Source organism: Pelodiscus sinensis, unplaced genomic scaffold (genome assembly GCF_049634645.1).
Source record: "Pelodiscus sinensis isolate JC-2024 unplaced genomic scaffold, ASM4963464v1 ctg70, whole genome shotgun sequence".
NCBI lineage: Eukaryota > Metazoa > Chordata > Testudines > Trionychidae > Pelodiscus > Pelodiscus sinensis.
The window spans coordinates 338,712-360,942 of record NW_027466028.1 but is presented as its reverse complement, the minus strand read 5'-3'; the positions used below and the strand labels follow the sequence as shown (position 1 = coordinate 360,942).

Here is a 22,231-nt window from a genome sequence, read left to right as displayed (position 1 = left end):
CGCGTGTCCCCGCCCCGCCCTCTCTGCGGCCCCGCCCCCTTGCGCGATGACGCCAGACGCCGCGCGCGGGCCGACGTCCCGGCCTGGCCCCGCCCCCCGCCTGGCGTGGGGCTCCCTGGGGCTGAGCCGAGCCGCGGCCGCCGCTGCTGAGACAAGATGGCGGCCCCGGGCGAGTACTTCAGTGTGGGCAGCCAGGTGTCGTGCCGCACGTGCCAGGAGCAGCGGCTGCAGGGCGAGGTGGTGGCCTTCGACTACCCCAGCAAGATGCTGGCGCTCAGTATCCGCCGCGCGGGGGGTCCGGGGGGGGCGCTCAGTATCCGCCGCGCGGGGGGGCCTGTGGGCCCGGGGGGGGCGCTCAGTATCCGCCGCGCGGGGGGGCCTGTGGGCCCGGGGGGGGGGCGCTCAGTATCCGCCGCGCGGGGGGGCCTGTGGGCCCGGGGGGGGCGGCGCGGGACGGGGGGGGCGGCCTGTAGGCCGGGGGGGGCGGCGCTCAGTATCCGCCGGGCGGGGCGGGGGGGCCTGTGGGCCCGGGGGGGGGGCGGCGCTCAGTATCCGCCGCGCGGGGGGGCCTGTAGGCCGGGGGGGGCGGCGCTCAGTATCCGCGGGGCGGGGGGGGCGGCCTGTGGGCCCGGGGGGGGTGCGGGGGCGCGGCGCGGGACACGTGTGTGCGGGCGGGGGGGCGGGCCGGGGGCACTGGCCGTCGCGAGCCCCCGCTCAGTCTCGCTCCCACCTGCAGAGCCGCCGGGAGCGGGCCCCGCGCCTTTCCCCGCACGCCCGGGGGGCCTCGGCCGGCCGCTCCCCGCACCTGTGCCAGGCAGGGCCCGAGCGGGCCGCGGGAGCCCTGGAGAGGAAGAGGCGGCGCACGGAGGGTGCCTGGTGGGCCCAGGGCCTGGCTTCCCGGGGAAGGGTGCGCTCTGTACGCAGCTTTCCCCGTGTGCTCTCCTCCTCTTCCACCTTTCTCCCCTTTATGAGGGCCGTGCTCTTCCTGTGGTGGAGGGAGAGCTGATTGCTGGCGGCTTTTAAGCTGCAGACTGTTTCATTTCTATGGCTGAGGCCAGACTCCCTCTCCTCCTAGGAGTGGAGAAGCAGCGTGCAGAGCCATATGTCTAATGCAGTCTCCACACTCGTCTCTATATGTTCTTCTCTGCTTACTCTAGCAGACAGATGAAGGAGAGGAGGACTAACTATCCCTCTTCAGCAGGAACAGATTGCGCAGGAATTAATGTCAGTGCTATAAAGGTTTTTCTGGGGGTGGTAAGCTGGTGTCTAATTTACACGGTTCTGTCATTCTAGAAGTGACAAACTATCTCAAATGTATGTAAGGTTATGTTCTCTGAAGTGTGATTATGAATGGAAAAATCTCTTCTATGACTCTTTAGAGCTTGTCATCCATAGATGTAGGTGAAAGTATTAATAGAGTAACTTGTGTTCAGGTTGCATCTGCAGTAAGGGAATGTTATTTGGTCTAGAAACCCGGTGGCTGCGCTTAGACCGGCAAGTTTATCCAGAAAAACTTGCCAGCTGTCTACACTGGCGGCTTGAATTTCCGCAAGAGCACTGACGATCTCATGTAAGATTGTCAGTGTTCTTGCGGAAATACTATGCTGCTCCCGTTCGGTCAAAAGCCCTCTTGTGCAAATGCTTTTGCGCAAGAGGGCCAATGTAGACAACGCAGTATTGTTTTGCTCAAAAAAGCCCCTATCATGAAAATGGCGATCGGGGCTTTCTTGCACAAAACTGCGTATAGATAGGCACGGAGGCTTTTCCGAAAAAAGTGCTTTTGCGGAAAAGCGTCCATGCCAATCTAGACACTCTTTTTTAATGGGAAAACTTTTCCATTAAAAGCATTTGCGGAAAATCATGCCAGTCTAGACGTAGTCGGTGCGTGTTAAGGTTTCTCTCTATAGACAAGTAATTCTGGAGTATGGTTGGGTATGAAATTAAAGCTCAGTTGCTCGCCTGCAGTAGCTACCCATGTGTACATTTACTCCAGAAAGAGTGCCCCCACAGAGCTATTCTAGAGTAGTTTATTCGGCAGTGGCTTATTTTGCTCAATTTCTTCATGTTGAGAAACAAAGGATTAGTGACTGTTCTCTGTACTGATCAGCAAAACCTTGCCCCATGTCTGTTGAAAATCTTGCCCTTTCTATCTTCCTTGACTAGAATGGGGAAGGTTCTGTGTGCTCCTGAAAAGTACACTGCAGATCATGCAGCATCCGAGGTTGTCTAGTGTACTTACAACAGTTATTAGCAAAAACAGATTCAGTCCCATGGTCAGGAAACCCCTGCTGGCAGCAGCTGTGTTTAAATAATTGTTGCTAGCACTGTTTCTGCTTTTTACTGCTGACCAATCATTTCACTGTTATACACCTTAGTGCGGTGGAAGAACTTACCTGCTGAAAATCTAACTCCTCTGTTGATTTGTTCCCTAACCGGTATCATGTAGCCCTCCTTGCCAGTTTTCATTTCAGAGCTGTTAACTGTGTCCGCCTGGATTTGTTTTCCTTAATGCTATTTTCCTCCAGAATGTCCCTCTTCCAGTGGAAAGCCCAACCACGCAGATATCCTGCTCGTAAACTTACAGTATGTTTCAGAAGTGGAAATAATTAATGACCGCACGGAAACCCCTCCTCCTTTAGCTTCACTCAATGTTAGCAAGGTAAGGGCCCTTTATCCTTGTCTCTCCTTTTGTGTGCTCATGGATTTATGCTTGATTTAATTGACAGGAAGAGTAAATGCACTGTTACTTGTATTATGAATCAGTTGCATTTCTTACTGTTTAAATATCCTACTTTGCATGATATTTGGTTAGTTGACATGGCTTTTATCAATTTAAATCAGACTGGTCATGTGCATGGTGCTATTCTGGTTCTTCTTGTGCAGTGAAGCACTTAAACGTGCATTAAAGTTTCTATAAAAGGGCAGCCTGGGCATCTTTATACTTGGCAATTGTCATTAGGCTACAGTAGAAATTGTGGGAGGAATGGTCTTCCAAGGTGATTGGTCCATGGGCAGCTGAGCTCCTTGTTGTGCAGATGAAAATTTGAGAGTCTGGAATCTTGTGACCAGGCTTCATTAGGTGCTTCTGTTTTGCCAAAACATAGTACGGTGCATTCCTGGCTGAATGAAGCTAGAGGAGGAATCTATTGCCATCCAATTCTTCTGTTGGGTGTGGGTTACAAGGCACCTGACAAGACCAACTTTTCATAAGTCTTTTTTTTACCAGGCCTTTCTGGACAGTTGTCTGCCATGACTACCGTATATAGGTTCGTTTTGGGGCTTGTTTACACAGAAAATCCACCATGCTTTTGGATCTGATTTCAACATGGCCTTACCCTTGGAAACTGGCACTGTGGCTTAACGCTTGTGCTATGCTCTTGGCATTTCAAGTGCTGTGGGTGCAATTTGGGACCACTGCAAGACCCAGCTCTGTCAGGACTTTACTGTGTTGTGGTGGGTCTCAAAGGCTTATAAGATATGTGGACTTATGATCCAAAGACATCTACATTAGGACACCACCGTGGCAGTTCTGTACTAAACCCCTGTAACCCTTTACTGTGTAGACCCTTCCAGCTGTGCCGCTGTAGTGTAGACTCTTCCTATAGCAACAGAAGACGTGTTCTCATTGCTGTAGGAGACTGCCTTCCTGAACAACAGTAGCTATGATGACAACCATCCACTTAGCTGCATCTACACTGCATAGCTGTAGTGTTTGGGTGTGGATTTTTCACACCCTGAGTGCTTTAGCTATGTCAATCTAACTTTCAAGGTGTGGACCAGGCACAATGGCAGCTTTGAGTATTAAACTGTGTGAAGTGGCAGTGACAGAAGGCTTCCTACATTCACTATCTCATTGGCTGTCTGATGCATTACAATTCTGTTCCCACCTCCTCTTCTGCAGCTGCATAGATCCCTCTGCATCCTGCTAAAGCCCTGGTATCTCAGTGATAGGTAACACAGTGCTTTCCTGGCAACACAGCAGGAAGTGAAGAGTAACCTTCCTTTGTGTAACTGCAGTGGAAATTGGGGCAGGTGGATTATGATCACCTGAGCTGGCGTTTAGCCAGGACACCAGGGCTAACACAGTCCTTTTTGTATAAAGTGCAACAGTCTCTTCAGATACCACCAGTGGTCAGGCTGGGTAACTTGGCTGAAAAATACCTTGCTGTCTTCTTGCAGTGCTACTGCAGGGTTGTGCATTCATTGCTCACGGAGCATGCCATTAGTCGAGTCCCCTAACACTGCTATCTGCAGCACCCAGGGTTTCTTTGGGAGGGCTGTATTTGGCTACAGAATCACAGGTCAAAACACCTTGTATTTATATCTGCATCTCTATTAACAAAAATGGTCCATGGATATCTGCATTGACATCCACGGCTATCTGCAAATTTGCAGAGTTCTATGTGCTTGTTTCCCATTTTGGCAATGACACTGATGGATAGACTAGCTAGGTTAACACTTAAGCAGTCTCCCCACATTTGCTTTATTCAGTCTCCAAGCGATTGCCATACATTGGAGGCTTCCTGTTCTGGTGAGTACAGGCAGTCCCCAAGTTACGCGGATCCGACTTATGTCGGATCCGCAGTTACAAACGGGGATTTTCTCGGCCCGGAGGACTGGAGCGGCGGGACGCCTGGTCTGGAAGCTGATCTGGAAGCGCCGCGGGTCCGGCCCGGGTCCTCCGCCGCTTTGCTCCGCGTCTCCCTGGTCTGCTGGGGGGGGGACGCAGCTAGTGCCCCCTCCCCAGCAGACCAGGGAGATGTGGAGCAAAGCCCGGGGCCTGTGGTAGAGCAGGTGGGGCGCTGCTGGTTGGTCCCGCAGCACCGCTCCTTGGCGCTACTGGACCAACCTGGCAGCACCCCAGCTGCTCTGCCCCAGGAGTCCTGATTCAGCCACTGGTGATCAGTTTCAGCAGCGGCTGAATCAGGACGCCTGGGGCAGAGCAGCTGGGGTGCTGCTGGGTTGGTCCAGTAGCGCCGAGGAGCGGCCGCGCTACTGGACCAACCCAGCAGCACCCGAGCTGCTCTGCCCCAGGCGTCCCCAAGTCAGCCGCTGCTGAAACTGACCAGCGGCTGACTACAGGAAGCCTGAGGCAGAGTTGCTCTGCCCCGGGCTTCCTGGAATCAGCTGCTGATCAGTTTCAGCAGCAGCTGACTTGGGGACGCCTGGTGTTCTTACCTTGAATCTGTATGTAAGTCAGAACTGGTGTCCAGATTCAGTCGCTGTTGAAACTGATCAGTTTCAGCAGTGGCTGAATCTGGATGCCAGTTCCGACTTACATACAGATTCAACTTAAGAACAAACCTACAGTCCCTATCTTGTACGTAACCCGGGGACTGCCTGTAGATCAGAGCTACTTGGGCCGTAGTCCAACACACTAGCCACCTATTACTATTTGGCCAGTTGAGTGTGGCTAGTCTGCCTCTGGTTGGACAGCATGGTCCTAGGATGATAGGATGCAGAAGCCTTGGAAAACATGGGATGGCCAGTTTTGTGTATCAGGGATCTCTGTGTAACTTGAATATAACTTCCCTTCTAAAATAGATCATTTCTGGTTTTCTGGAGGTCCTGTCTGAGAGAGTACAAGGGAAATTATCTTGTGCTGTCAGAAAAGTTGGATGCTTTGTGTCAAATGCTCCAGCTAACTGGGCTGGGGATACAGTGGTAAGAGAAGATGTAGGTTAGCTAGGGCAGTGGTTCCCAACCTTTTTTTTATACCGCAGACTGGCAAACCCATTCACAAACTTTTGGCAGACTAGTAACATTGTCTTATGCAAATGATAAATATGCAAATAATATGTGTACCCCGGCTGTCACAAACAGCTGGCTTCAGCTCTGGCAGCCACCGGCCATGATCCCCGGAGCAGCCAGCATGTGTGTGGCCAGACCAGCGGTTAGGTTTCGCTTGATCAGTGCTGGCCTTTTAATGTCACCCTAGAGCAGGGGTGAGGAACCTCAGGCCAGGGGCTGTTGTCCAGGCTCTTTTTTTCTCACTTGTGTCCCCCCCCAACCCAAAAAAAGTCCCCCACTCCTGCCCTAGAGTGTTGGAGAATGGTGCTAGTCAGTAACTGCATGGTAGACAAATACATCCTCCTGCTGCATTTCAGTGTGATCTTAGCATGGCAGGGCTGAGTCAGCTCAATGGGCCTTGGTGGGGTTAGCATTCTTGTGAGCTAAAATCAAAGGGAAAAGGGTAGAAATACGAGAAACTTGGAAGCTTCAAGATGTAGGTAAACTTTGGGTTTGGCTCTGATTGGATTCATTTTCAAGCAGAAGGACAGGGAATGTAGTTGAGTAGCAAAGTTAAGCAGGGTGTGGCTGCCATCTTTAAGGAAGCTTTTAGGGGTGATGAGGCAAACCACCCATTAAAAAAGCAATCTCTGATCCGGATGGGGATCATTTGGAACAGATGGGATAGTATTTGTGATGGTCCCAGGCATCAATGGTAAGATAACATGGCAGGGTGCCTAGGAACCACACATATGTGCGTTAGTGGCATTGTCTGTGGCTTATGAGAGTTTCCTTTGTCTTATTGATGGATTATCATGTTGACTATGGTATCAAATGACCCAATTACTGTACAGGTGTAATTACACCCTGTAGTTGCATCAATTGCTGTAACTGTAAATGCTGGTAGTTAGATATAATGGACATACAGGTCCTTACTTGGCTATGGCAGGAAATCACTGTATGCATAACACATTTTAAAGTGGTGGTCCCCAACGTGGCACCCGCTGGGCCATTTATGTGCGCCTGTGGAGCAATCTGGGCTGGCCCCGCCCCCGGGCGTGCGGCAGGTGCCAGCCATGGGCAGCCCCGGCCCTGGGGTTGCGGTGCGTGCCGGCGCTGAGCGCGCGGCGCATGATTGGCCCTGGGCGCACGGCGCGTGCTTGGCCCCGCCCCCAGTCACGTGGCCTGTGAGCAGCCCAGGCACCTGGCAGCCCCAAAACGTTGGGGACCACTGTTTTAAAGTGTATTAACTAACAATTATGTAAGGAGAGCATTTGTGTAAAGCACGGGGGTTTCCCGACCTATGGGTCAGGACCCAAATATGGGTCGCCAAGTGTCGCCCCAGCTGGCTCTGCTCCCTCCCTATTTTTGAATTGCCTTGGGTCACCAAATTGTCTTGAATTGTCAAAATGGGTCCCCATCTGGAAAAGGTTGGGAACCTCTGGGCTGAAGGTTTCCTGCTAGCAGAATAACTACCAAAATTCTCCAGTGCAAGAAACCCAAATCAAACGGCACTTCCACTGCAGTCACAAGTGTCCAGAAGTCTGTCTGCTGTCATAACTAAAAAAGTCTTTGCCTGATTGAGACACCTGCAGCATTTCATCTCTTCCACTTACAAAACTTCTTCCAAAGGCTGGTGTGCAGGGTGTCTGGATGCTGCAGGACTGGGAAATAAGCTGTAGAGTGAGAGGAGGAACATCTTAACTGAGTACAACTTTCATATAGGAAGAGTGGGAGTGACACACGAAGGTGGAAAGAGGGAGATCTGCCATTTAAGACCGCAAAGTAAGGATCCATATCTACTAGTCCCCTGGTGAATGGAAGAATGAGGGAGAGGGAAAGGGATATTGGAGTATCTGTTGCAGGTGGATGGCTGAGGCAGCTTGGAGAAGAAATCCTGTATACAGCACAAGTGAGAGCTGTGCTCTGGGAAGGGGAGCTGAGATGAGCAGGCACGGAAAGTGGAGAAAAACTTCAACTAGGAGGGACTCTTCTGAATAAGACTGGTAAATGGCTATGCTGCCGGAACGCAGGGTGGAAAGGGGGCTGTTGTGACAGTCTAGCTGTGGTATTTGTGATGCCTGCAGAAATGGGATGCAAAAGATTAAAATAGAGAATTACCAAGAGCTGAGATGGGAAGATCCAGCTGAGATGGGACAGTTCTGTGGTTGAAGTGATCAGCAAACCAGGGAGATATTATGGAAAGGATCTGACTTGAGGTCTCTTAAATCTATGGCCTTGGAGCAAAGGAGAGGAGTTAGAGAAAGGAGCTGTGAAAATTGGAAAGTGTGGTCACGGCACACATACTCTATGTAAACCAGCTCCACTAGGGAGCAGCTCACAGTGCTGGGGCCTGGCTCTCAGTGCTGCTGGAGGGGAGGCGAAGGCTTTTCGCACCCGAGTCAGAACGTTACAGTGCTGTAAAGTGCCAGTGTAGATTTAGCCTGACTGGAGGTAGCATTTCCAGTGGAAACTAAAGCCGTAGTTTAAGGGGAACCTTCAAAATAGGTGGCTCTGTGGGTGGGGTGGATGAGATGAGCTTGTGAACTTCTTTTTACTGTGACTGCGATTACAACCAGTGACCCTCAGATGCCCCCTAGAATCCTTTTCCCTGGTGCTGTAGCCCTTGAGAGAGGATGCCAAGAGATGTAGCAGGGAGTGCTCCTGGGGCCTGAACATGGCTGCAGGCAACTCAGTGCCCTTCATTGATGGGCACCTGCCTCCCCTGTTGTAACTAAACTGCTGGTTTATCATGAAGCCATTGCTTTCGCCTGTGAGTGAGGTGTCATACCCTGCATCTGTGTAGTTCTGAACTGGGAGCGGTCCTTGTGGGATCAGATGGCAATAGCTCGCTCTGGCTAATTCACATAGCTGCCATTTAGTAACTGTGGTGGGAGGAGTCTTGGGGGATGGAGGAATGTGACTAGAACTCAGTGGCTTTCTTTGAGCCTTGCGCATTGTATCATTCATACATACGTGATACGGAAGGGAAGTGACTCATTCATTCATAGAGCTATTGCACAAGGTGTGTAGCTGAATCTGCTTAATAGGCTCATAGAAGCAAATTCAGAGGCTTTTGGCGACTGAGGGAGTTGGAACTGCAGAGTAGCTGACAGTGAAACGGCTTTGAATGCTTGCATTGGAAACTGTACCAGGCTTTTGCAGATGCAGTTTGTTTTTCTTTCACTGCTAGCAGTGCCGAGTAATAGAGATGTCTTGTGAGCTCTGACACTTGTTCTGTAAAGACCTTTACAATTTGGAGCTTGATGCTTGGGGTTAATGACCTCATGTAAATGTGAGCTTGTTGCCCATAGTCACCTACCCGGGAGTAATGCTACGTGAGGCGCGGGGCTAGAGTCCTAGGTGTTTCCACTTCTCTCTCTCTCTCTTTGTTGGACTAAGGTGCTGTTGAATTTAGGAGAGTGTTATCTGGGATGTGCTTAGTTTTGCCTTATGGTGTTTGTGCCCCAGGTTGGGATCTGGCAATACGTAGACAGTGAGCTGAGCTCTCTGCCAGTAGAGGCCTTCCCTCAGCCAGTCTGGCAGAGTAGGGAACTGGCCACTTGTCCAACACTGGGCTGCTGCGCGGGGTGTGTTGTAGCAGTCCCTCGCCAAGGAGACGTGCTCCCTGCAGTGTAATGGTTGCTACTTTTCTTCCCAAGGCAGGGTCCCCTCTAAAGCCTGACTGGTCTCGCCTGTGTGTGTTCTTACATGCCAGGCCGTTGGATAGGGGATGTTTCTCCAGCGTAGCCACTGGTTGGAGCTAAATCCAGCCTCCAAATGGACAAAGAGTTTGTCTGAGCATCAAATTTTCAGAGTTCAGAGGAGTCTTCTGTGAAACGCTTTATGCCCAAACCCAAGCAACTGGGAACAAACTGGTGCATGTGTGCCATGAGTGAGCTCTTGGTTAGCTGCTCACTTCTCGGCTACAGAAGGGGATGCCTTACTGGTCCAGCCTTAACTGATCACCACTAGGTCTGTTGACCAGGAAGGTGGGGGATGGCAAAGGTGGCAGCTGTCCTGGGGCCCTGCTACTTTCAGGTACACCTCCTCCCCCCCCCCCCCCCCCCCCCCCCGGCCCAGGATCCCAGTGAGGCTGTTTGCTCCCCTGATCACCATAGACCTTCTGTCTTCTGACAACTAGGTGAGCCAGCCATACTCTGTTGTACAAATCCATTAAAGCAACACTTCTGCAAAAAAAAAAACCTACTTCCACTAGTCAGCAGCCATATGGGAACATAGTTGTTGCTTAGATGAGTCTGATCCTTTGTAAGTTACGATGAAAGCTATGCTGGAATGAGTCTTGTAATGCAGCTACCAAATTAAATTCTCTCTCAGAGGGACCTTTAACTAAATCACCAATCAGCGCCACTTGTTTGGCCAGAGGGATTCCTTCCACCCCCTTCTGGTATTTCAGTTCTTTGGTGACAGTCATTTGGGGCACATAAGAAGGAATCAAAATACTGTCCCAGTGAGACTCATTGATCTGAGCACTAAAACAAGATACAACCGACTATTTTTTGGGCAGCCATTTCTCTGTGGGTGGCATGGGCGATTGATCACTTACTATTGTTGAGAATTGTGTGTAGCAAGGTTTCTCTGCTTTGTGGAACTTAGGATTTTCATACTGGTAAGAGGAGAGAATCTTGAAACTGCCTCTGATAGCTGTGCAAAATGTGCCATTTCTAGCTAACAGTGACTTTATTTGGGGTGTGAGAAGACTTTGCCCTGGGATGTGGTGTTTTGTAAAATGGCTTTGTATCTATAGAAAACGCTTCCTAGGGTCAGGTGGCATGGGATGCTTTCTGGCAGAGTAGGGATGTTGGTGTATAATTGAATAGTCGTGTAACCACACAAAATGTTTGTAGTTACGTGACTATTCGATAGTCCCCGGAGGTGGGGCCAGCAGCCAATGCGCTCCAGTCCCACTCTTGGGGATCTTCCTACCTTCCCATGCTCATGCCTCTCTATCAGAGGCAGAAGTGCTGGGTGACAGGCGGGAGCTGGTCTGTGAGGAGAGCCAGTTTAAAACCACCTCAGCCTGCCACCCTGCACTGCTGCCTCTGATACAGAGATAGCAGTGTGGGCTGGTGGCAGCCCCTGTCCACAAGGTGCTGAGCTCCCAACGGGCAGGGATTGCTGACACAGAGCAGCCTCCGTCTGCAGGGAGCTAGCGGGGAGAGGGGGCAGGCAGGTCCATGGAGAGCTGGCTTGAAAGCTGGCTCTTTGCACTTACCAGCTCCTGCATGCCCCCTCACCTTACGCGCTGCTGCTTCTCTATCCAAGGCAGCAGAAGGGATGTGAACGTCTAGTCGACACTCTGATAAGCAAAAGCTTATTGGATAGTCGACTACTCACGTCTCTTCCCCCCCCCCCCCCCCCGCTGCCTCTATCAGAAAGAGGCATCGAGGAGGGGGCGCTTCAAAGCAGCAGTGCCGCGTTGAGTCAGAGGTCAGCTGGGAACTCCCATGCAGTGCTGCCATTGGCCCTGTACGCCCCACAGTGCTTTCACCTTTGAAGTATAGCAACTACACTTCAAAGGTGGAAGCGCCCTTATCAACTAATCGAATAGTCGGTGCAAATTGCACCAACTGTTCGATTAGCCAAATCAAAGTTTTACTTTCCTAGGCAGCAGTGTGGTGATGGGGACAAGCAGGCCGATCCAGCGCTTGTGGGGAGCTAGCTTAAAAGCCAGCTCTCCACAAGCTCTGGCTTCCCCCGCCCCCTCTGATACAGAGGAAGCAAGGGCGGGGGGGGGGGGGGCAGCCTGTAGTTGAGGGATTAACTGGTAAGCCCAGGCTTATCAGTTAATCGTGTAGTCTTCTACACATTGATATCCCTAGCAAAACAGAATCCTCATTCTGCTGCCAGTCTGCTAACTTCCCCCATTCATCCCTGTTCTGTCAGTTGGGAATGGAGCCCTCTCATCTGAGGTGTTGGCTTGCTTGTGCTTTTTGTGCTGTGCTGTTGCATGCTTTACAGATGTTGTAAATATCCCAGGTTATGCGTTTAACTGGACCTGATAAAGGGACTTATTCAAGCACTTGCATGAGTGGGGCCAGCTTTCTGCTCTGTAGATTTTCTCTGCATCTGATAGCTGAAGGTTGACCTAGAAGGAAAGAAACTTCCTTTTGTAACTGGGTTTTTCTTTATAACTGGTGAAAACTGCATTGCTGCTTTGTTAAAATAGCCTTCATGACCACATATTCCACAGCGGCTTCTAGGTCACACATCTAGTGCTGCAGTGATCTCTTCTAGTCAGAGCTTCTGACTTATTTGTTATGCCTACAGCATGCCAATGCTCTGCACAGTTGGTAGTATTGCAGTGGGCGATGGTAAAAGGAATGCCTGACTTGTAGCAATGCAACCTCTCCATGGTCTAGGTCCCATGGGATGACTTGGGGACTAGAGGTCAGTTTGGCTTTTTTTTTTGGTTAAAGACTGACCTTGTCTAGAGTTAGGATACTCCTGCTTTGTGAGCAGTTGTCCCCCCCCCCCCCCTCTTATGGGCTGAGTGCAGGAAATACTTGATGCTTTCCATCTCTCAAAGCACTTCACATGCAGAAAGGCCTTGTCTTCATTGGGAAATTGACCAACATAAGTATTCTGGAAGCTATTCAGCTGTAGCTGTTCTTGCATAACTTAGCTCCTCTGGAGTAAACTCCCCCTACATGAGAACTGCATTCTGCAGTAACTACTTGGCTTTGTGAATGGAGTAACTATTTGGGAACAAAATTGCACTTATTCTGAATAGTATCCTGGGGGGGAGGTGGGGGAACAGTAGCTATGCTGGAATTGTTCCAACATAACTATGCTGATCCAGTTCCCAGTGTAGACAAGCCCTCCTAACCACAGTAACCCTCCTTCCCTTCTCTCCTCCCCCCCCCCCCCCCCCCGCTCTTGTTGATACCTGAAATGACCATGACTCTGAGATTAGGAGATGGGCAATTCTGCTGCTTTGTGCATTGTATACTGTGCCAAGCACACACAAGGAGAAGGAACAGATTGTAATGAGGCGGCACAGAATAGGAAAATGTGACTGTAAAGCCCCAATGTTGTTGGGCCTCCAGGACAGATATGGTTACTAATACTACCTTAAAAACACTTCAATTTTTTTAAATTTAAGTACATAAAGATCTTTGAATGAGAAGGGTAAAGGCCTGTTTGCACCCACTATTTTTTGCTACCATCAAACTAACTTAACCTATGATCTCAACCATGAATTACAGAGATGTGTTTTTCATGTGAAAGAAACATGCATAGCATGAGCATTTCAAGTCCCTAGCTTCCAGTGTGGTACCTAAAGCAAACAGGCATCATGCGCTTTTTTCCCCAGTAGGCTTTCTCTGGGTGATGGAAGTGGAATGCAGGACTTCAGACTTGTCTGTCTAGTGCACATCCAGCGCTGATCAAACAAGCTGCAGCTACCTGACAGTTCTGTGACTTGCGTTCTGTCCCATACCTAGTTGGTAGGAACCTGTATCAGTTTCAGGTGTGGCTTGTTGGCCATCTCCTCTGAGGCCAAGTACCGACTGTTCTGGGAGACTTTCCCCAGAGGTACAGATGGCCGACAATGCCTAGGAACCTTTTACTTCTGCTCCCTGAGCTGTAACTCAGCTTGCAAGATTATCAAAAAATGGTTCTTTCGCCAGCACAGAAGCTACTAGACTATGCACACCTTGAGGCGGCGTCTCTTCTAGCTCTGCATTAGGGAGGTTACATTTAGATTAATCGGCTAATCGAATAGTCAGTGCAGTTTGCATTGACAAGTCGATAAGGGCACCTTCGCCTTTGAAGTGTAGCTGTAGTCAGGGCTGTTGCTACACTTCAAAGGCAAAAGCGCTGCAGGGGGAATACTCAAAGAATCCCCCACTGGCTCTGTGCTCCCCACGTTTCAAAACAGAAGCTCTGCATGGAGCCTGAGCTGACCCCCCGAGCTGCACACAGTGCTACTGCTGTGAATCACCCGCTTTTCCTCTCCTCTTTTTGATAGAGGCAGCGAGGGTGGGTAAATGACTCGTGTGTCAACTATTCAGTAAACATTTGCTTATTGGATAGTCGACTAGTCGTTCACATCCCTACTCCGCATAGTGCCTGGCCCAGTGGGGCCCGATCCTGGCCGCAGTCTCTGTGCAGGTTCCTGTCAGGTGTGTATTGGCCGTGTTACTCTCATGCAGGGGTCAGCAACCTTTTCAGAACAAAGAGCCAAACTATATCAAAATGCAGAACAGGTAGTCAACAAAGAGCTGTAAGAGAATACCTGTTTGCATAACTGAAAATATACAGTTTAGTATTCTTGATAATTGACATAATGATTTGAACATAAGAACAGCCATACAGGGTCAGGCCAAAGGTCCATCTAGCCCAGTATCCTGTCAGCCGACATGGCCAATGCCAGCCGTCCCGGAGGGGGAGAACACAGCGGTCATCCATTTCCAGAAAAACAGAAGCTAGGGACACCATTCCTGCCCCTCCTGGCTAATAGCCATTGATGGACCTAACCTCCATGAATCTGTCTAGCTCATGGGTTCCCAAACTGGGGGGCATGCCCCTGTGACGGCGCGTTGGGGGTCCCCCGTCTCCTGCACCCCGAAATGGCACAGACTGCACCAGCCGGTGGAATAGAGGAAGTTTATTGCCTCTCCAGGATACAGCACAGATGGAATCTGGTCACAGAGCTGGGCTAGGATGCCTCAGGCCCCCTTGAGATGGGGGAGACTGGGCCCCTAAACTCCAGCCCCTTTCCCTAGGCTGTCTCCTCCATGCTCTCAGACAGCAACTAACCAACCTTCTTCCAGCCCTGCCCCCCAGCCAGGGCAGCATTCCACCTTCCTTTGTTCCTCTCCATGGGGGGTGTCTGGCCATACTGGTTTGCATAGTGACTCATCCTGTTTCGCTGGGTCGTGATACCCATGGCAGCCAGTGGGGGTTACCCCAGAGCCAGCAGCATAGAAACCATCCAGGTACCCCCACTACGTCACAGCCCCTCTTGGTGGGGGGGGGGGAGAAATTGCAGGGGTTGCATGGGGCATCCCAGTGCTGCCCGCCCCCCCTTCTCCCCATCAAGTTTTGCTGCCCCGGTCAGTTCCTTTATTTTATTTTAAATTTTTTTGCTCAAGTTTTGTTGCTATTTTGGGGGAGGAGGGGGTGAGGATTTCTCAAAAATCAAAAAGGGGGCACGATGCTGATAAGTTTGTGAACCACTGGCCTAGCTCTTTTTTTTTTTTTAAACCCTGTTAAAGTCCTAGTCTTCACAACATCCTTTGGCAAGGAGTTCCACAGGTTGACTATGCGCTGAGTGAACAAAAACTTCTTTTTGTTTGTTTTAAATCTACTGCCTGTTAATTTCATTTAGTGACCCCTAGTCCTTGTATTGTGTGAATAAGTAAATAACTTTTCCTTATTCACTTGTTCCACACCAGTCATGATTTTATAGAGCTCTACCATATCCCCCCGGCTCCTCTTTTTTCTTAGCTGAAAAGTTCCAGTCTTTTTAATCTCTGTTCATATAGGACCTGTTCCAAACCCCTAATCATTTTTGTTGCCCTTTTTTAACCCTTTCCAATGCCAATGTATCTTTTTTTTTTTTGAGATGAGGCGACCACATCAGTACACCGTATTCAAAATGTGGACGTCTCATGGTTTTATATGGAGGGAATAAGATATTTTCTGTCTTATTCTTTATCCCTTTTAAATGATTCCTAACATTTTTTGTTTTTGTGACTGCTGCTGCACATCAAGTGGATGTTTTCTGAGACCTATCCACGATGACTCCAAGATCTCTTGAGTAGTTGTAGCTAAATTAGTCCTCATCATATTGTATGTAGAGTTGAGATGATTTTTTCCAAAGTGCATTACTTTACATTTATCCACATTAAATTTCATTTGGGCAACAATGGCAGTTACTTAGTTTGGTGAGGTCTTTTTGATGCTCTTCAGTCTGCTTTGGTCTTAACTATCTTGAGCAGTTTGGTATCCTCTGCAAATGTTGCCACCTCACTGTTTATCTTTCTCTAGACCATTTATAAATAAGTTTGAATAGGATTGGTCCCAGGACAGACCCTTGGGGGACCCCACCAATTACCCCTCTTCGCTCTGAAAACTTCCCATTTATTCCTACCCTTTGTTTCCTGTCTTTTAACCAGTTATCAGTCCATGAAAGGACCTTCCCTCTTATCCCATGAAAACTTACTTCACTTAAGTCTTTGGTGAGGGACTTTGTCAGAGATTAATAATAGCAAAAATGAAACCTTGTATTCATAGACTTTATTTAATGGGACTTCTGCTGTTGCATCTTTTCACACATTTCTTTGACATTTACATCGTTACTGGTCAAATCCAGCCTCCTGTGTGTATTCAGGCTGTCTTCTGCCAGACTTTTATAGCTGGGGATGTGGGGGTGCAGGAGTCTGGGGTTGTGGGTAGAGATGTAATAGTGTAGTCCATCAACTGATTAACCGATAAGCAAAAGTTTATGGGTTAATGCTAAAGACTGCCCGCATTTCTCTCCCCCTTCCGGTAAAACTTCTAGCAGGCTGGCCAGCAGCCCAGCTCGGTCCTGGCTTGCGATGAGTCAGGGACTTACCCCTGCTGCGGTTCTGCATTTAAAATGTATAAGGAGCCAGGTGAGCAGGCAGCCTAGCTCAGTTCCGGCTCATGCTGGGTCCAAGAGCTCAGACCTGCCCTAGACAGGGATTGCTGCTGCCCCGTGCTGCTGCCTCTGATACAGAGGCAGCAGCGAGGCATGGCTGGGGGCTCATCGGGAGTGAGGCCAGCGTGCACTGGCTGCTAGACCAACCCCTGGGGACTGCAGAATGGTCGACTTACCGATAAGAATTCATGAGGTTACTTGACTGTTCAATTTACCAATATTTAACATCCCTAGTTGTGGGGGCATGAGGGGCTCACGGCAGGTGGTTCAGGTGTATGATGGGTTCAGGGTTGGTGTGGGGGGAGGGGTGCAGCCAGATGGGGGCTGGGCCCTGATTGGGGGTTTGTTGGCTGAGCTTCATTTTTAAACAAAGTAAAACTATCCAACACAAGGTTTCAGCATTGTCTTTATGGTAGGGGTGGGAAGGGTTTTTTTGGGTCCGGGGGCCACTGAGTTTGGGTGAAGGAGTGACCCAAAGCACAAGATTGGGGTGCAGTTGTAACTTAGGGCAGGGGGTTACAGTGCAGGGGGTTATGTTGTGACCTAAGGCAGGAGGGAATTGTGATCTGGGGCAGGAGTTTGGGGTGCAGTGAGTGGGAGGAGGTATGGGCTTGGGAGGGGGGCAGAAGATTTGGGTTATGTGGGGCAGGGGGTTGGAGTGGGGGGGCAGAACGTGGGGAGGCTCTTACCAGACACTTACCAGTGAGACTTGCAGCTCAGCATCTTTTTCTGGAAGGAGCCTGTTCTGCCCCCACAGGCTGCCTGGCCATGTGCTTGTTGACCTAAGAGCCTGAGGGGAGGGGCATTGGTGCTTCCTGAGGCCTGTTCTTGAAACAGGCAGCTTCCATTCGCCAGAACTAGCCAATGGGATTGTGCTGGGGGTGGGAGCAGCCACAAGGCATCACCTCGCCCTCTCCTCCCCCCCACCTCCAAAAAACAAAGGGCCCTGTAGTGGCTTTTCTATGTGGGGGGGCAAGAAGGGGAGGCTGCCTGGGGGCCTGCTGCAGCACCAGTGCAGGGGAGCAAGGCAGGGCTGGGCTTGAACTTCAGAAGAGCCATATGCTGCAGACCCCTGCTCTAGTGCCTAGAAGGCACAGTCCTGGCCCCACCCCCCAGACCCCAAAGGGCTGTGTTCTGCAGAGGTGACAGTCAGAGCATGACCAGGAGACTTGGCTCTTCAGAGAGGCTCGTGGCACCATCTCTGTAACCTGACAGTCCCTTACATGAACTAAGGTCCGGTAGCATGAAGCCTAGTCACAGCTCCCTGCCTGCCCGGCTGGATTTACAGTGGTGGGGCAGAGAACTGAGCTGTAAAACAGATGTGATGCAAGTAGGAATCTCCCCTTTGACTAGTCAGAGCTCTATGCAGTGGAGCTGAATTGTGGTGCTTCCGATTGACAGCTGTATGAGTGGGGATAGTCCCTGCCCCAAAGACCTTACAATCTGTAAGATTGTAAGATCTTTGGGGCAGGGCTTCATACTCAGCCTGCTCAAACTCAGTGCGTATCTGAGCTGTGGGCTACAGGATTGTTCTTGCACTAGCAGAGGCTTGAAGTCTTTCTCCTGGAGCCCTGCTTTATGCTCAGTTTGATTTTTCCCCTGTGATTGTCATGTAACATTTTATTTCTGTAACGGGTGGCCTTCTGTACAAACCGTTTCATTGGCAGGATTTGCCTCTGTCAAATGCAGGCTGGCCAGTGTTACTTTCTGTTTCCCAAGTGGGAGCGATGAAGCAGCACTCTGTTGTTTGTGGTCAAAATCACTAATGCTCCAGGTCTTTGTTTCCCTCACTCCAGCTTGCCAACAAAGCACGGACGGAGAAAGAAGAGAAACTGAGCCAGGCGTATGCAATTAGTGCTGGAGTCTCTCTGGAGGGACAGCAGCTTTTCCAGACTATACATAAGACGTAAGTTACTTTCCGGAGAGTGGATGGGAGTAGGGTTGCCAGGTGTCTGGTTTTCGCCCAGACTGTCTGTCGTTCTGGTCCCCGGTCTGGTAAATAAAAAAACCCCAGAAAATACCGGACGTGTGAAATGTCCGGTATTTCCTGTTTCCCTCGGACGGAAGCCCGGCGGGGACAATTTTCCCCGGCCATGTCGGGCAGGGGAGGGGGAGTGAGGAGTGCGAGACCATTTAAAGGCGCAGCGCCCTTTATTCCTTTATTTTTGTTAACTTTAGTCTCCTTCCCCCCTTTTTTTCCTCTTTTTTTTTCATGGTGGTTCTTTTCGCGGGGGGGGGGGGGGGGGGTTATTAAATCATCTGGCAACCCTGGGTGGGATGTCTCTGCTGTTTCGTTCACCCTTTTGCCCCTTTTCCAAATCCAGCCCTTGGGTACACGCCTGTGCCTGTGTTCTTAACAGGTGGGGTAACTCTTCCTGAGACCGCTTCAGAGAGCCCCAGTACTCCCCACAGTGTCAGGTTACATGCTGTGAGCTACCAGTACATGTAGCAGGATCTCCAGGCACCGTAACGAGCCTCGGGCTGGGCCTGGGTTTGCCATTGCTTCCCTTTCGTTGCCATGTGTGCTGTGTGGCCATCTCTAAGCTGGTCTAGCCACGCTGCTGGCTGCTGCTCTAGGCTGCACTTCAGCTGACTGCAACTCCACTCGCTGCTGCCCTATAGCGTGTGGGTGGAATAGCCCCCTGGGACTTGGTCTCAGTCCTGCCTCGCTGGCTCGGGGCTGTGCCATTTCATCGCTCTCCATGGCTGCTGGCAGCCTGCAGCCTATGGACTAGCGAGCGATTGTGCGGGTCTGATGAGCAGCTGTGCCAGCCTGAGGCCCGGTCTAGTATCACAGGTCCGTGGGAGCTCTCCCGCTCCTCTGAACGCAGGCAGCTCCGTGGCACCTCAGCAGCAAGGGTTTGCATCTCTGCCTGGCAGAACAACTTGTAACAGGGGTGACTGTAACTGCAAGCCCCCAACGCTGGCTCTGGGCAGTGTGCATCTCTTGCTGCAGACACATCCCTCGTTGGCATGCCGCTTCCATAACTCTTCCCTGTAGGTGCCGGTTGCATCTTCAGTGATGACGGACTGTTGGCCCAACCACACCCCAAGGATTGTTCATGTGGGCAGTGATCTGGGTTCAGCACTTCCTGTGCCAGTGAAGGGACCTAAGTCCATGGGTGAGGGGAGGAAGTGGGTGCGAGAGGGAGTGTTCTGGCTCTGGAAGTGCTGGGCAGCAGTGGGTGGGGGTGAGGACGGGCTGGTGGTAGTAAAATCTGCCTTGTTTCTGCCTCTCCCAGCATTAAAGACTGTAAATGGCAAGAAAAGAACATAGTGGTGATGGAAGACGTCATTATTGCTCCTCCCTACCAAGTGGAAAACTGCAAAGGCAAGGAGGGAAGTGCCCTGAGTCATGTACGCAAAATAGTAAGTTGAGGGGAGGGTGAGTGCCACTGTGTAGGTTAGGGATATGAAGTCCTGTTTTATCAGTCAGCCAGTTAAACATTAACCGCTTATGCCCCCTCCAACCAGTTAACCATGGCCAGTAAAGGTGATACTTACCAGTTAGCCATTCGCATTCCCAGTGAGATACCTGTGGGGGCCAAGCCTGGACTCATCAGTTAATCTTCATGGTTACACGCAGGCTCCCGGTGTGCATGGGGAGCAGCTTGGCGCCCCCCCCCCATGTGCGTGTAACGTTTTCAGTGGTTACACAGCTAATTAATTAAATGCATTTTAACATCCCTAGTGTCTCCCACTTATGGCCCACTGTCTCCTGTAAGCGTTCCTTGTGGAGTCTCTATGGAGCCAGGCCACGGACATGGTTGGACTCTGCTTTCCACTCCCCCAGGTTTTACTGACAGCAGCCAGGCTGAGAAGCGGTTAAGGGAGTTGTGATGTCGCTGGCCTCTGGGGAGGGTCTGAGCCTTGGCCTTGCCATTCCGCGCTGCTTGTGACTGAGACTGTTCCTTGCAGACCGGCGTGTAGGACAAGTAGAGCTGTTGGCTTCCGAACTGTTGGCAGCCTCCGATCTGCCAGGCCAGAGGAGGTGCAGCGTGCGCCCATAATCCCTGTCCGCTCTGCAAATCCCATGGCGCTGGTTGCAGCAAAAGTCTCTTGTCACCGCCCCCATGACCCTGTACAATTCAAATCCCGTAACGTTGATCCAGCTTTTCCCTTTCTCTTCCCCTCGGCAGGTTGAGAAACACTTTAGAGATGTGGAAAGCCAAAAGGTGATGCAAGGTTCACAAGCACAGCAAACACAGAAGGAAACCACGCTGTCATCCTGAGTGCTGGTGGATCCCATCACCAGGCGGCGCTCTTCCAAGATCCAGCAGAAGATAACATGATTTCTTCAAAGGAGACGGGGCGGGGGAGGGCCAGGAGTCTATTTTATTTCCCCAGGGCTCTTTAACAGGGAGCTCACTACTTCCAAACTTTAGACTTTAAAACAGAGAGAGTAATTTAAAAGATCATCCATGACTTGACTAACAACCTTTCTTTTCGTCTGCCATGTTTTCGCCTAGGACAGTCAGACTTTGTTAGTTTTATTTTTTGACTTTCCTCTTCCGCCACCCCACAAAACCCTTGCCCCTTTTATTTTTGTAAAGGGGTCTACCATTCTCCCCTCCTTCCCCACTCCCTGCTTTGAGGCAGGAAGAATCTGCCCTCCCAAACACCCTGCTAAAAATAAAAATAACAATCTGACTGTGTTAACTCAATCGGGACCTTTCTGCCACCGGCATGGTCCCATTTTAATTTTGTTTGCACAGGGCAAGGCTTGAATTAGTCTTATTTTTCTTATCTTTACATATATATATATATGAATATATATATATATATATATATATATATATATATTAAAATGTTCTTTAAATATTTTCTGCTTCTAGCAGGTCTCTTCACTGGGATCATGGCAAAAAAAGAAAACAACCCTCCCCACCCCTACTCAGCCCTGTGGAGTTCGGTGGCTTTGCCTGTGACTCTCTGGAGAGCTCACACGTTCCGATTTGGGGACTTGGGACTGACCCTGCTTTCTTACTGTCCTGTGCTAAAGACACGTTGGCCCAGTGTGGGAAGGCGCAGGCGCTAGGAATAACACAGGATGGTGCTGCTAATTTTCTCCTCCCTGCCTCCCACAGTACAGTACCACAGAGCCGTATCTCGTCCTCAGTGGGCTGGCAGAGCTGGAGGTGCGGTAGCTTTCTCTTGCATTGCAATGGTTCAGGCAACCAAATGTCGTGTGTAGGCTTCTATTTTTTTAAATGTTAAAATGATCCAAATGGACTTGGATAGCAGCCTGTTTGTTTGATCCCCTTTCTGCTCTGGACACGTGCACATCTGGGGCCCTTACAAGCTGGGACATGGTTTGTATACGGCCAAGCGCCCGTGCAGAGCGCTCTGGGATCTGTTCCAGCAGTGCCGCACTGTGCTCCATTTGCTACGAGCACTAGGGCTTTTGTCACTCTGTCGAACCCAACTCTAAAAGCCTAGTCACTGGGCTGTCTTCCCCTGTACCCGTAGCCATCTGGGATTCGTGCGTTGGTCCGTTTGGCATCTCATCTGCAGCCACCGCACTGTCAGGCTAGGCCAGGGAGCCTGTGAAACTGGCTTCCTCCTACGCTAGGCATGGGTGTGGCAAAGCTACAGGAGTGTCTTTTTTTGCCATGATCTTCCCCCTTCCCTTTTTTTTAAATAAATGGATCAAAATTAAATAATTCAAGCCCTGCCTTTACAAAATGGAAATTTTTTTTAGTATTGTTTAGCAAAATAATAAAACCCAAAATTTTTTTAACCATCAAAAGTGTCTGCCTCAGTGGGTTTGTCTGGCTGCAGCCTGGCTCCCTCAGTGAGCCGGGGCAGGGGTGCGGGCAGACTCGAGCCTACAGGCCCCTCTCTGTGTTGGCT

The 22,231-nt window shown here is 50.5% G+C and overlaps 1 protein-coding gene across 1 annotated transcript; it reads left to right on the top strand.

The window, feature by feature from the left end:
- The first annotated feature begins 70 nt into the window (after positions 1–70).
- Positions 71–22,127, top strand: LSM12 (LSM12 homolog). Its single transcript, XM_075918421.1, has 5 exons — positions 71–277; positions 2,526–2,659; positions 18,178–18,287; positions 19,624–19,750; positions 20,521–22,127. Exons 1-5 carry the CDS (start codon positions 157–159, stop codon positions 20,611–20,613), a joined length of 585 nt encoding a protein of 194 aa, XP_075774536.1. The 5' UTR covers positions 71–156; the 3' UTR covers positions 20,614–22,127.
- Positions 22,128–22,231: the final 104 nt, after the last annotated feature.